This window comes from Rhincodon typus, chromosome 1, assembly GCF_021869965.1.
Source record: "Rhincodon typus isolate 14 chromosome 1, sRhiTyp1.1, whole genome shotgun sequence".
Classification (NCBI taxonomy): domain Eukaryota; kingdom Metazoa; phylum Chordata; class Chondrichthyes; order Orectolobiformes; family Rhincodontidae; genus Rhincodon; species Rhincodon typus.
Genome location: NC_063332.1, coordinates 4,108,474 through 4,121,973, shown reverse-complemented (window position 1 = coordinate 4,121,973; position 13,500 = coordinate 4,108,474). Strand labels below are relative to the sequence as shown.

General features: G+C 48.5%; 1 protein-coding gene across 1 annotated transcript in view; it reads right to left on the bottom strand.

The window, feature by feature from the left end:
- Positions 1-13,500, bottom strand: part of LOC109911856 (lysyl oxidase homolog 3B-like) — a 30,095-nt gene that overhangs the window by 3,677 nt on the left and 12,918 nt on the right. The window contains exons 2-4 of the mRNA XM_048600647.1: positions 4,954-5,263; positions 3,507-3,670; positions 274-485 (exon numbers count right to left, since the gene is read on the bottom strand). Coding sequence (XP_048456604.1) covers positions 274-485; positions 3,507-3,670; positions 4,954-5,263 — 686 coding nt within the window. The remainder of the gene's footprint in view (positions 1-273; positions 486-3,506; positions 3,671-4,953; positions 5,264-13,500) is intronic.

The window sequence follows — 13,500 nt, the reverse complement described above, 5'->3', positions numbered from 1 at the left end:
CTCCCCCCACCCCAACCCCAACCTCCCCCTACCCCATCCTCCCTCTACCCCATCCTCTCCCCACACCCTATCCTCTCCCGCCGCCCCAACTTCCCTCCACCCCATCCTCTCTCCCCATCTCTACCTCCCCCACCCCATTTTCACCCCCCAATCCATCCACTCCCAGATGAACCTCCCCCTTCCCATCTTCAATCCCCACCCCATCATCTCCCAGCCCTCATTTGCCCCCCACTGTTCCCCCCACCCCCACCCCCGTTTCTGGGCTGGACCTACTTGTAGAATCTCTTGTTGGTCCTTCGCTCGGCAGGGAATCCCAGCATTCCACAGACCACCCTGCTGTTCTTGTAGTTCCAGCCATTGTCACAGACCTGTTCCCACTGGCCCTTGTACTTCACCTCCACAAAGCCCTCGGTGACAGGGAGGCGTTGCCTGGCGTTAGGTACAGCTGGCTTCAGACGCACCTCCTCGATCTGCTCGCTTTGCACCTGTCGCCAAGAAGGAGAACTGTCTACATCGCATCATAGAATCAGCACAGGCTCTTTGGCCCATCAAAAACCATACAACAACCTACACCAGGGCCATCTTCCTGCACTGGGCCCACAGCCTATAAATGTTATCACATTTCAAGTATGGGGAGGCAATGGCCTAGTAGTATTATCACTGGACTGTTAATTCAGAGAACCAGGTAATGTTCTGGGGACTCAGGTTCGAATCCCACCAGAGCAGATGGTAGAATTTGAACCCAATAAATGTCTGGAATTAAGAATCTAGTGATGACCATGAATCCATTGCTGATTGTTGGGAAAAACCCATCTGGTTCACTAATGTCCTTTAGGGAAGGAATCTGCCATCCTTACCTGGTCTGGCCTACATGTGACTCCAGACCCACAGCAATGTGGTTGACTCTGAACTGCCCCCTGGGTAATTAGGGATGGGCATTAAATGCTGCCTAGCCAGCCTGTGAAGGAATGAAGAAAAACAAAACATGGACACAGGGGAGTAAACGGGTGTAGAATGTGTGATGGCGGGGGGAGTGGACACGGGGCTGGGGGAGGGGGATTACCATGTGGTCATGACCAGACAGTGCCTTGAAATAATGTCTCAATGTTAAAACACAAAGCAGACCCTCAGGACCATAGTGGGAGCATCAGCTGAGTGGTTCGAATCTCTGATGTACATCTTAAACTCCGAACTCTCTAAACTGCCACTGAGCAACTGCTGAATCCCAGTGTGATGGACGGAGGGAGGAAGTTGGTGGGGGGGAAATCAGTCTCCTTTTCTCTGTGCATGGTTGGGTAAGTGCAGGCCCACTTTCTCGATGAGCAGCAGGATGACCAAGGAGACAGCAGTGACTGCAGTCAAAAGGAATGTAAGTTTCCATAAAGCTGTGTGGGAGCATTCGCATTCCTCAGCTACTGAATCCACTGAAGTGATTCCATATGGGTTCCCAGAAAAGACAATCCCAAATTATGAACCTAGTCCTTAGCCATAATAAGGGCTGGTCAGCGTGACTGTGGGAATGGTATTCAGTCTCTGTTTGTACTGTACTGCTCTACAGCTGACACACAGAGCTCGTCTCCATTTGTCTGAGAAAAGGAGAGAGAGGTAACAACTGTTCAACAACAATACCCTGCATTTATATAGTGCCTTTGAAGTGGTGAAACATCGTAAGTGCTTCACAGGAGTCTTATCAAACAATATCCAGCACTGGGCCCCACTATTACCACACGAGGCTGAAAGATTGATTAAAGAGATGTAAAGTATTTACGTCACAGGAATAGCCAACTTCCCCCACAATCTTCGTGCCTCATAGGAGCCTCCCCTCCTCCCTATCAAAAGGGGAATGTATCCAAGATGGCGGCAGTGTAGGACCCTCCAGTCAGAGCTCCTCAGCTCGCCAGTTCCTTTTCCTTTTCTTTCTTCTTTGTAGCTTTTTCCCTTCCCCGCCAACACCCACAACCTTCGTCTGCCCTGCCCTACCTGGAGAGCGGAGTCGGGGGAGACAGGTCACGGCTGGAGCCTGAGGGAGAGCTGAGCGTGAGGGCCGAGTCCCATGGTGACAGTGGAATGATGGAGGCTGGCAAATGGAGGCAGTGTGGCCTGGTGATCTGGGGCCGGTGGGCACAGACTCATGTCGGAGAGGGGCTAAAACTAAAGTACTTATGGTCAAGTCTATTATCATTCTGGACTTTTTCTGGACTGTTCCCATGCTAACCTTTTTTTTGAACTCTGTAAAGTATCTGTACCTATGTACCCTGTACCTAAGATACCCTGTACCAAGAAGCGACATTACAAACTTTTCAAATGCGCTCATTCAAGTGCACATGACAGTAAAGACTATTCTGATTCAAAAAGGTGTCTACCAACACCTTTTCCAGGGCAATTAGAGATGGGGTAATAGGTACTGGCCTGGCCAGCGGTACCACATCCTCACGTGGATATATTTTCTTTAAAATTTGCGCACAGCTAGACCCCGCAAACAGCAAAATATTCCCAAACAACATTCTATTTTTTTGTGTGATTTTAACGTAGAGGTAAATATTGGTCAAAGTCCGGAGGAAAAGCCCCTTGATCTTCAAGGGACTTTTGAGGAATTGATTACACCCTGTTTGAGGGGACAGACAGCTCCCCAGCACTGCAGCACCACCCCACCCCAGACTATCAGCACTGTAGTGGGATGGTCAGCCTGGACCATGCACTGAAAACTGCAGGGGGATTAGAAATCACAAGCTTCTGAGCCAAATGCTGAAGTCACAGAGTCATACAGCACAGGGCAGGCCCTTCAGCCCATCGGGTCTGTACTGCTGAAGCTAAATCTGCACGAGTGCCACTTTCCCACATTGAGCCTATAGCCCTGCATGTTGTGACACTTAGAATAGAATAGAATCCCTACAGTGTCAACATCCCACCCAGAGAAATCCCCCTAAAACCCACCTAAGCTACACATCCCTGAACACTACGGGCAATTTGGCATGGCCAATCCACCTAGCCTGCACATCTTTGGACTGTGGGAGGAAACTGGAGCACCCGGAGGAAACCCACGCAGACACGGGGAGAATGTGCAAACTCCACACAGACAGTCGCCCGAGGGTGGGATCGGACCCAGGTCCCCAGCGCTTTGAGGCTACAGTGCTAACCACTGAGCCACCATGTCGCCCCCTTTGAGTACCTTTTAAAGGCTGTGAGGTTTCCCACCTCAAGTCCCCTCCCAGACAGTGCATCCCAGACCCCCATCACCCTCTGGGTGGTTTATTTTGCCTCCAATTCTCTTGCCTTTCACTTTTAAGTCACATGACAAAGGAGCAGCACTCCGAAAGCTAGTGGTTTCAAATAAGCTTGTTGGACTATAACCCGGTGTTGTGTGATTTCTGTTTTTGCCCTCCCCACTTCAACCCCGGCACCTCCACATTGTGACTTTTTAAAGGGTCCTGCTAACTAAGCAGCGGGCCCAGCCCCTTCCCCGAGCCTCAGGGTGGCGTCCATGTTCAATGGTTTGGGTTCAGTACCGAGATGACATTTGAGTCTACAAATCCAGGGATGCGCTCGTCCTTGCAGATAACTCCAGCGTCCTCCTCGTGTGTGCAGTCAGTCTGCCCCCACCCCAGGGATTTGCACTCGGAGACGTCCTTCTCTGTCCCACGACAATCCAAGTTATCCAGCCACACCCTCCCTGGAAAGCAACAGGTAAGATTATTTGTCAGCGTGTAATCTGCAAACCCCCCCACACGGTTGAATAGCTCTTCAAGATGGAGGGTGAACAATAGAGTTAATGGAATGGCTCCAGCGAGATTGTTTCTGAGCCACAGAGGGTCAGAAGTTTAAAGCCTTTGGCAACAGACTCTGAGGAGAGATGCGGAGAATTTAGAACCTCATGGGGTTTTTTTTTGCCTTTAGAGCACAGAAAGAGGCACTTCGGCCCATCATGTCCATACTGGTTATCAAACATCCCATTGGTCAGCACTTGGCCCCCAACTTCTTTCCACACGGTTAACCACCTTTATCTGGAATTCTGTGCTGGATTGGAAATGGACAAATGTTCAAAATGAAGGTATCTGCAGGATTCATTGGATCAAACCGGAATACTAAACGGACTGACTCTCAGGAACGTATGCACTGTCCTATAAAGGTGTGCTTGTGCAAAATGGGCCTTGAGTTTCAAAGAGTGAGGGGTGATCTTATTAAAACACAGGGGATTCTTAAAGGGCTCGACAGTGTAAATTCTGAGAGCACATTTCACTTCATGGGAAAGTGTGGGACAAGGGGGGCCAGTTTAAGACTGAGAGGAGGAGGAATTTCTTCTCTCAGACAGCTGAATGTCAGATCAGCCACGATCCTATTGAATGCCAGAGCAGGCTTGAGGTTTCTGAATGGCTTACTCCCATTCCTATTTCTTATGGTCTTATAGTCTAACCGCTGCAGTCCACCTGCTGTAAGTTGACCCTCAATGCTCTGAGGGAGGGAATTCCAGGATTTTGACCCAGTGACAGTGAAGGAACGGTGATATATTTCCAAGGCAGGATGGTGGGTGGCTTGGAGGGGAACTTGGAGGTGGTGGTGTTCCCATGTATCTGCTGCCCTTATCCTTCGAGATGGAAGTGATCGTGGGTTTGGAAGGTGATGCTGAAGGAGAACTAAAACAAAGTTGCTGGCAAAGCTCAACGGGTCTGGCAGCATCTGTGAAGGAAAAAAACAGTTAATGTTTCGGGTCTGGTGACCCTTCCTCAGAACAGGGAGCACAGGGAACAAGGAGAACTAATTCTTTTAATGAGCTGGCACTGGTGTGACGGGCTGAATAGCCTTGTTCTACACTGGGAAATTCTTTGGGAGGGTCTCGTGGGCCCGAGATGATTGAGTCAGCTGGCTGTGATTGTTAATTCCACAACCTTCATGTTAAAGGGAAGGGGGAACACCGGGGATTCATCCAGGACTCCCCCGCCCCCCGCGAGCCCTCACCTGTCCCTTTGCCATACTTGGCGCTGTGTGTCCAGCCGACGGCCGTGGTAAATCCCAACATCCGGCACAGAACCACCGCGTTCTCCAGCTTGAAGTCGTCGTCACAGATGGTCCCCCACTCTCCCTCGTACAAGACTTCCACGCGGCCCTCGTTATGCTTGCGAGGGTAGCCTGACAATCGGACCGCCACCTTCTCCCGCTGGGGGGGCACCGGCGTCGTCTGCTGGGCAGAGACTACCAGCAGCCAGAGCCCAAGGAGGAGCAGTCTCAGGCTCAGCTCCCACCTGTCTCTCCCCATGAACGTGGCCATCTGAGAGTGTCAGGGCAGGGAGACAGGGGACAGCACGAGGTATAGGGAGCAAAAAGCAGAGGGGAAAGGCAGGAATGGAGGTGAGGCAGAGGAGGGAAGAGAGAAGGAAAGGGGGAGGGAACGGGAGGAGGGAGATCAGTTAAGGTGGAAGAGGAGAGGGAGCAGGATGCGATTACATGAGGGAGCAGTGGGATGGGGGGAGGAGCACAAGATGGGAATGAGGGTCAAGATAGGGAGTGAAATGAAGGTGAAATGAGGAGATCAAGGTCAGGGATGAAGGAAGGACAGAGGTCAGAAGGTGGAAATAAAAGATGAACAAAGGGAGGAACGGAGAGCGAGACAGAGCGTGAGGAGAGAGAAAAGAAATATTTATTAAACTTTTGAAATTCATAAATGTTACATCAGGTTGAAGCTGGTTGGGAGCTGTATAGTTTTTTAAAAATTCACTCATGGTATGTGGGCATCACTGACTTGTATTTTAACCCAGCATTAATTACCCCTCAGCCATTTCGGAGGAGAATCAAGACCATGAAATTTTGGGTTGGGAGTCACATGTAGTCCAGACCAGATAAAGATAGCAGATTTCCTTCCCTGAAGGACATTATTAGTTTTCAGTTCCAGATTTTTAATTCACTAAATCTAAGTTCCACAGCCCACTGTGCTGGGATTTGAACCCATGTCCATCAGAACATTAGGCTGGATAAGTGATCCGGTGATGTTACCACTCTGTCACTCTGCAGCCCCTGGAATGGGAAAGACAGTGTGAAGAAAAGAGATAGTAGGAACTGCCGATGCTGGAGAATCTGAGATAACAAGGTGTAGAGCTGGATGAACACAGCAGGCCAAGCAGCATCAGAGGAGCAGGAAAGCTGACGTTTCGGGTCTGGACCCTTCTCCAGAAATTGTATTTCCTTACAACCTCTCACTACCTTGGAAGAGCCTCAAAAAAGAATCCTTCAACTGGACTCACTGTCGTAATGTCAGAAAGGTGACAGCTGATATGCACACAGCAAGATCCAATAAGCAGCATGTGAACACAGGAAAACCAGCAGGCCATTCAGCCCATCATTCCCCATCCTGCCATTCAACATGATCACAGCTGATCAACCACTTCTACTAACCCATCACCTTAACCCTGTACCCTGCTGGTAATGAGAAATCTAGCAATCTTTACCCGAAACATACTGAAAGACTGAGCTTTTTTATTCTTTCATGGGATGTGGGTGTCCCTGGCTGGGCCAGTATTTATTGCCCCGTCCCTAGATGCCCCCTTGAGAAGGTGGGGATGAGGTGCCTTCCTGAACCGCTGCAGTCCTCCTGCTGTGGGTTGACCCACAATGCTATTAGGGAGGGAATTCCAGGATTTTGATCCAGCAACAATGAAGGAACGGCGATATATTTCCATGTCAAGATGGCGAGTGGCTTGGAGGGGAACTTGCAGGGGGTGGTGTTCCCATGTATTTGCTGCCCTTGTCCTTTGAGATGGAAGTGGTTGTGGGTTTCGAAGGTGCTGTCTGAGGATCTTTGGTGAATTTCTGCAGTGTATCTTGTAGATAGTACCCACTGCTGTTACTGAGTGTCGGTGGTGGGGGGAGTGGATGTTTATGGATGTGGTGCTAATCAAGCGGCTGCTTTGTCCTGGATGGTGTCAAGCTTCTTGAGTGTTGTTGGGGCTGCACTCATCCAGGCAAGTGGGGAGTATTCCATCACACTCCTGACTTGTACCTTGTAGATGGTGGACAGGATTTGAGGAGTCAGGAGGTGAGTTACTCGCTGCAGTATTCCCAACTTCTGACCTGCTCTTGTACCCACTGTGTTTGTGTGGTGGGTCCAGTTGAGTTCCTGGTCAATGGTAACCCCCAGGATGTTGATAGTGGGGGGATTCAGTGATGGTAACACCATTGAATGTCAAGGGATGGTGGTTAGATTGTCTCTTATTGGTGATGGTCATAGCCTGGCATTTGTGTGGCACAAATGCCACCTTGCCACTTGCAGGCCAAGCCTGGATATTGTCCAGATCTTCTTGCATGTGAACATGGACTGCTTCAGTATGTGAGGAGTCACGAATGTTGCTGAACATTGTGCAAACATCAACAAACATCCCCACTTCTGACCTTATGGTGGAGGGAAGCAGCTGAAGATGGTTGGGCCTGGGACACTACCCTAAGGAACTCCTGCAGAGATGTCCTGGAGCTGAGATGACTGACCTCCCACAACCACGACCATCTTCCTATGTGTCAGGTATGACTCCAACCACCGGAGAGTTTGCCCCCTGGTAACCATACCAGATTTGCTAGGGCTCCTTGATGCCACTCTTGGTTGAATGCAGCCTTGATATCAAGGGCTGTCACTCTCACCTCACCTCTGGAATTCAGCTCTTTTGTCCATGTTTGAACCGAGGCTGTAATGAGATCAGGAGCTGAGTGGCCCTGGTGGAACCCAAACTGGGCATCACTGAGCAGGTTATTGCTGAGCAGGTGCTGCTTGAAAGCGATGTTGGTGACACCTTCCATCACTTTACTGATGATTGAGAGGAGACTGATGGGGTAGTAATTGGCCGGGTTGGATTTGTCCTGCTTTTTGTGTACAAGACATACTTGGGCAAGTTTCCACATTGTCAGGTAGATACCAGTGTTGTAACTGTACTGGAACAGCTTGGCCAGGGGAGCGGCAAGGTCTGGAGCACAAGCCTTCAGTACTATTGCTGGAATATTGTCAGGGCCCATAGACTTTGCAGTATCCAGTGTCTCCAACTGTTTCTTGATATCACGTGGAGTGAATCGAACTGGCTGAAGACTGGTATCTGTAATGCTGGGGACCACTGGAGGGGGCCGAGATAGATCATCCACTCGGCACTTCTGGCTGAAGATTGCTGCGAAAGCTTCAGCCTTATGTTTTGCACTGATGTGCTGGGCTCTTCCATCATTGGGGATGGGGATGGGGATATTTGTGGAGCCTCCTCCTCCAGTGAGTTGTTTAATTGTCCATCACCTGCCATAACTGGATGTGGCAGGACTGCAGAGCTTAGATCTGATCCATTGGTTGTGGGATCGCTTAGCCCTGTCTATCACTTGCTGCTTTCGCTGTTTGTTGTACAAGTAGTCCTGTTTGGTGGCTTCACCAGGTTGATACCTCATCTTCAGGTATGCCTGGTGTTGTTCCTGGCATGCCCTCCTGCACTCTCCATTGAACCAGGGTTGATCCCCTGACTTGATGGTAATGGTTGAGTGGGGGATATTCCGGGCTGTGAGGTTACAGATTGTGCTGGAGTACAATTCTGCTGCTGTTGATGGCCCACAGCGCCTCATGGATGCCCAGTGTTGAGTTGCTAGATCTGTGCGAAGTCTGTCCCATTTAGCACGGTGATAGTGCCACACAACACGATGGAGGTTATTCTCAATTTGAAGGTGGAACTTCGTCTCCACAAGGACTGTGCGATGGTCATTCTTACCAATACTGTCATGGACAGATACAACTGCAGCTGGCAGATTGGTAAGGATGAGGTCAAGTATGTTTTTCCCTCTTGTTGGTTCCCTCACCACCTGCCGCAGACCCAGTCTAGCAGTTCTGTCCTTTAGGACCCGACCAACTCGATCAGTAGTACTGCTACCGAGCCGCTCTTGGTGGTGGACATTGAAATCCCCCACCCAGAATATATTTTGTGCCCTTGCCATCCTCAGTGCTTCCTCTAGGTGTTGTTCAACATGGAGGAGAACTGATTCATCAGCTGAGGGAGGATGGTACGTGGTAATCCGTAGGAGGTTTCCTTGCCCATGTTTAACCTGAAGCCATGAGACTTCATGGGGTCCGGAGTCAATGTTGAGGACTCCCAGAGCAACTCCCTCCCAACTGTATACCACTGTGTCGCCCCCTCTGCTGGGCCTGTCCTGCCTGTGGGACAGTACATATCAGGGATGGTGATGGTGGTGTCTGGGACATTGTCTGTAAGGTATGATTCTGTGAGTATGACTATGTCAGGCTGTTGCTTCACTAGTCTGTGAGACAGCTCTCCCAATTTTGGCACTAACCCCCAGATGTTAGTGAGGAGGACTTTGCAGGGTTGACAGGGCTGTTTCTGCCGTTGTCTTTTCCGGTGCCTAGTTCGATGCCAGGTGATCTGTCCTGTTTTATTTCTTTGAGACTTTGTAGTGATTGGTACAACTGAGTGGCTTGTTAGGCCATTTCAGAGGGTAACTGAGAGTCAACCACATTGCTGTGGGTCTGAAGTCACATGTAGGCCAGACCAGGTAAGGATGGCAGTTTCCTTCCCTAAAGGACATTAGTGAACCAGATGGGTTTTTCCAAAATCGGCAATGATTTCATGGTGAATTTCTTTTAAAATATCTTTGAATTCAAATTCCACCAACTGCCATGTTGGGATTCGAACCCAGGTCCCCAGAACCTCAGCTGTAGTTTCATGGATTAATAGGCTAGCGATAATACCACTAGGCCATCGCCTACTCTAACAGTCCATTGAACATGGACTGCCTCAGTCCCTGAGGGTTTGCAAATGGTGCTGAACATTGCAAGGTCAAATGCAAGAAATAAAGTATACAATAAATGGTTGGATTCTTTAGGAGCACTGATATACAGAGGGATCTTAGGATGCCAGTCCATAGCTCCCAGAAAGTCATAACACAAGTGGACAAGGTGATAAAGAAGGTGTAGGCAGGCTTGTCTTTATTGGTCGGGGTACAGAGTATAAAAGTTGACAAGTCATGGTTCAGATGTATAAGACGTTGGTGAGGCCGCACTTGAGTATTGTGCTCAATTCTGGTTGCCACATTACAGGAAGGATGTGGAGTTTTGGAGAGGTTACAGAGGTGGTTTACCAGGATGCTGCCTGGATTAGAGGGTATTAGCTATAAGGAGGGTCATAGAGTCATACAGCATGGAAATTGACCTTTCGGTCCAACCAGTCCATGCCACATTCCCAAACTAAACTAGTCCCACCTGCCTGTGTTCGGCCCATATCCCTCCAAACCTTTCCTGTTCATGTACTTATCCAAACGTCTTTTAAACATTGTAACCATACCCGCATCCAGCACTTCCTCTGGCAGTTCATTCCAAATACAAACTACTCTGTGTGAAAATGTTGTCCCTTGTGTCCTTTTTAAATCTTTCTCCTCTACCTTAAAAATATGTCCCCTAGTTTTGAACTTCCTCACCGTAGAGAAAAGATCCTTGCTATTCACCTTCTCATGCCCATCATGACTTTATAAACCTCTATGGGGTCACGCCTCACCCTCCTACATGCCAATGAAAAGAGTTCCAGCCTATCTTTATAATTCAAACCCTCCATTCCCAGTAATATCCTGGTAAATAACCCTCTCCACTTTAAGAATATCCTTCCTGGAGCAGGGTGACCAGAACTGTACACAGTACTCCAGAAGAGGCCTCACCAACGTCCTGTACAACCTCAACATGACGTCCCAACTCCTGTAGTCAAAGGTCTGAGCAATGAAGGCAAGAGTGCGAAACACCTTCTTATCCACCCTGTCTACATATGACATGGAAGTTGGACAAACTTGGATTGTGCGGGGTGACCTGATGGAAGTACATAAAACTATGAGAGGCATTGATAGGATGGATAGTTAGAGTCTTTTTCCCGGGTGGAAATGTCACATGTGCAGGGGCATAGTTTTAAAGTGAGAGGGGCAAGTTTACAGGAGAGGAACTTTTTTTAAACACAGAGGGTGGTAGGTGCCTGAAATGTACTGCATGAGAAGGTGGTTGAAGCAGGCATGAGGGCAACATTTAAGAGGCATTTAGACAGATGCGTGAACAGGCATAGAATACAGGGACACGGGCCATGTGCAGGCAGATGGGATTAGTTTAGAATAGAATCATGATCAGCACAGACATGGTGGGCCGAAGGGCCTGCTCCTGTGCTGTACTGTTCTAAGTTCTGTGTACTTTGGCCTTCATTGCAATGAGATTTGAGTTCAGAAAGAGAGATGTCTTCCAGCAGCTGTACAGGGTGAGACCACACTTGGAGTATTAAGTGCAGTTTGATCTCCCTGCCCAAGGAAGGATACACTTGCCACAGAGGGGGTGCAGCGACGGTCACTAGACTGACAGGACTGTGCTATGAAGAGAGTTTGACTGGACCTGTATTCACTAGAGCTTAGAAAGGTGAGGAGGGATCTGACTGAAACGTATAACATTCTACCAGGGCTGGACAGACTCGGTGCAGGGAAGATGTTACCCCTGGTTGAAGAGCCTAGAATGAGGAATCACAGTCTCAGGCTATGGGGTAGACCATTTAGGACTGAGGTGAGAAAAAAAATCTCTTCACATAAATGATCATGAACCTTCTCTACTACAGAAGGCTGTGGAGGCAAAATATATACAAAGGACTGTAACTCTGAAGAGACAACATGAGATAAACAGCAGAGCTCAGGTTGCTATCAGAGCACTTGCTCAGCTGACTTCATACACACGACAGAAGTTTGAAGCAACGCCGTTGTGATGTACATAAGTGGAAAAGGATCAGGGGTCAATATAAGAGAGACAGTAACAGAGGGAGAGGATGGATGTGCCATGGGGGTCAATGCTGGGGGACTCAGTTATTTCCACAGAGATACAGATAGCTCGAGTGAGTGGATAAAAATACTGGCAGACAAAGCAAAATGTGGGAAAATATGTGAAGTTGTCCACTTTGGCAGAAAGAATTAAAAAGCAGCAGAAAAGTAGCAAATGGGTTGGAAGAGAAATTAAATGTTGATAATTGCAAGGGGAATGGAATGTGAAAGTAGGATGTTGGCAAGGCCACATCTGGAGTACAGTTTTGATCTACTTATTTAAAAGACTGTTACAATTCCAGACCAGACCACTCGATTTATGTTACAATCTGGCTCAAGAACGGAATCTTTTTTAAAAGTGGACTAAGTGTGAGATCCAGGAGACTTATGAGGTGAATAAGGCTACAAAATGCCATGGTTTTCAACAATCGGCAATAACCTCAGCAATACAGTCATGCTCAATTTATTGTGAACACTCAGTGGTAAATCTTTAGAATCCCTACACTGTGGGAACAGGCCCTTTGGCCCAACAAGTCCACACTGACCCTCAGAGCATCCCACCCTGACCCATTCCCCAAACCCACTTAATCTACACATTCCTGTACACTATGAGGTAATTTAGCATGGTCAATCCACCTAGCCTGCACATCTTTGGACAGTGGGAGGAAACTGGAACACCCAGAGAAAAGCCAAGCAGACATGGGGAGGATGTGCAAACTCCACACAGAGAGTTGCCTGAGGGTGGAATTGAACCTGGGTCCTTGGTGCTGTGAGGCAGTAGTGCTAACATTTGAACCACCATGCCATCCCTCTGGGCCCTTTTGTAACTCTCCCCTCTCACCTTAAACCTATGCCCGCTAGTTTTAGACTCCACTACCATGGGCAACAGGCTTTGATCTAACATCCCATAGCCCAAATCAAATCGCAAAGGTGACCAAGACAGATCGCACAGATTTTTTCACAATTTCCTCTCGACACAGTGGGCCATCAAATCTCATTAAACTCCATTCTGTAATGGATTGACCTAACTTCTGCTCCCATTCTGGTTGATTATCGTGAGGGAAAAGCTGTCAGCTATCTTCCTTATCTATGCCTCTCATGATTTTATAAACCTCTATAAAGTCACCTCTCAGTCTCCAATGCTCCAGGGAAAAAAAGTCCCAGACTATCCAACCCCTGCTTCTTCTGAACCCCAACAGCTCCGAGGATTTTTCTGGAGCTCCGAGTCCAAACATTAGCTGTCTATTAACTGCTGGAACTTCTAATGTCAGAGAGGTATATGACTGCTCTTGGGGCTTCTCATTGAGTCCCTTACACAGAAACTGTCCAGCTAAAAGGAAGAGACAACAAGGTATGGAGCTGGATGACAAGCAGCATCAGAGGAGCAGGAAGGCTGACGTTTCAGGCCGAGACCCTTCTTCAGAAATTCAGGAACTCTGGTTAACATGGAGTTTAACTCTGTGTGATAAATTCAATCACTGATTTCCAGTTTCACTGCCTGTGAACTTTGAATTTCACTTCAGTGGCTCTTCCTTTATTCATTCTCAGGATGAGGGCATCGCTGGCCAGGCAGTATTTATTGCCCATCCCTAATTGCCCAGAGGGCAGTTCAGAGTCAACCACATTGCTGTGGGTCTGGAGTCACATGTAGGCCAGACCAGGTAAGGATGGCAATTTCCTTCCCTAAAGGGACATTAGTGAACCAGCTGGGTT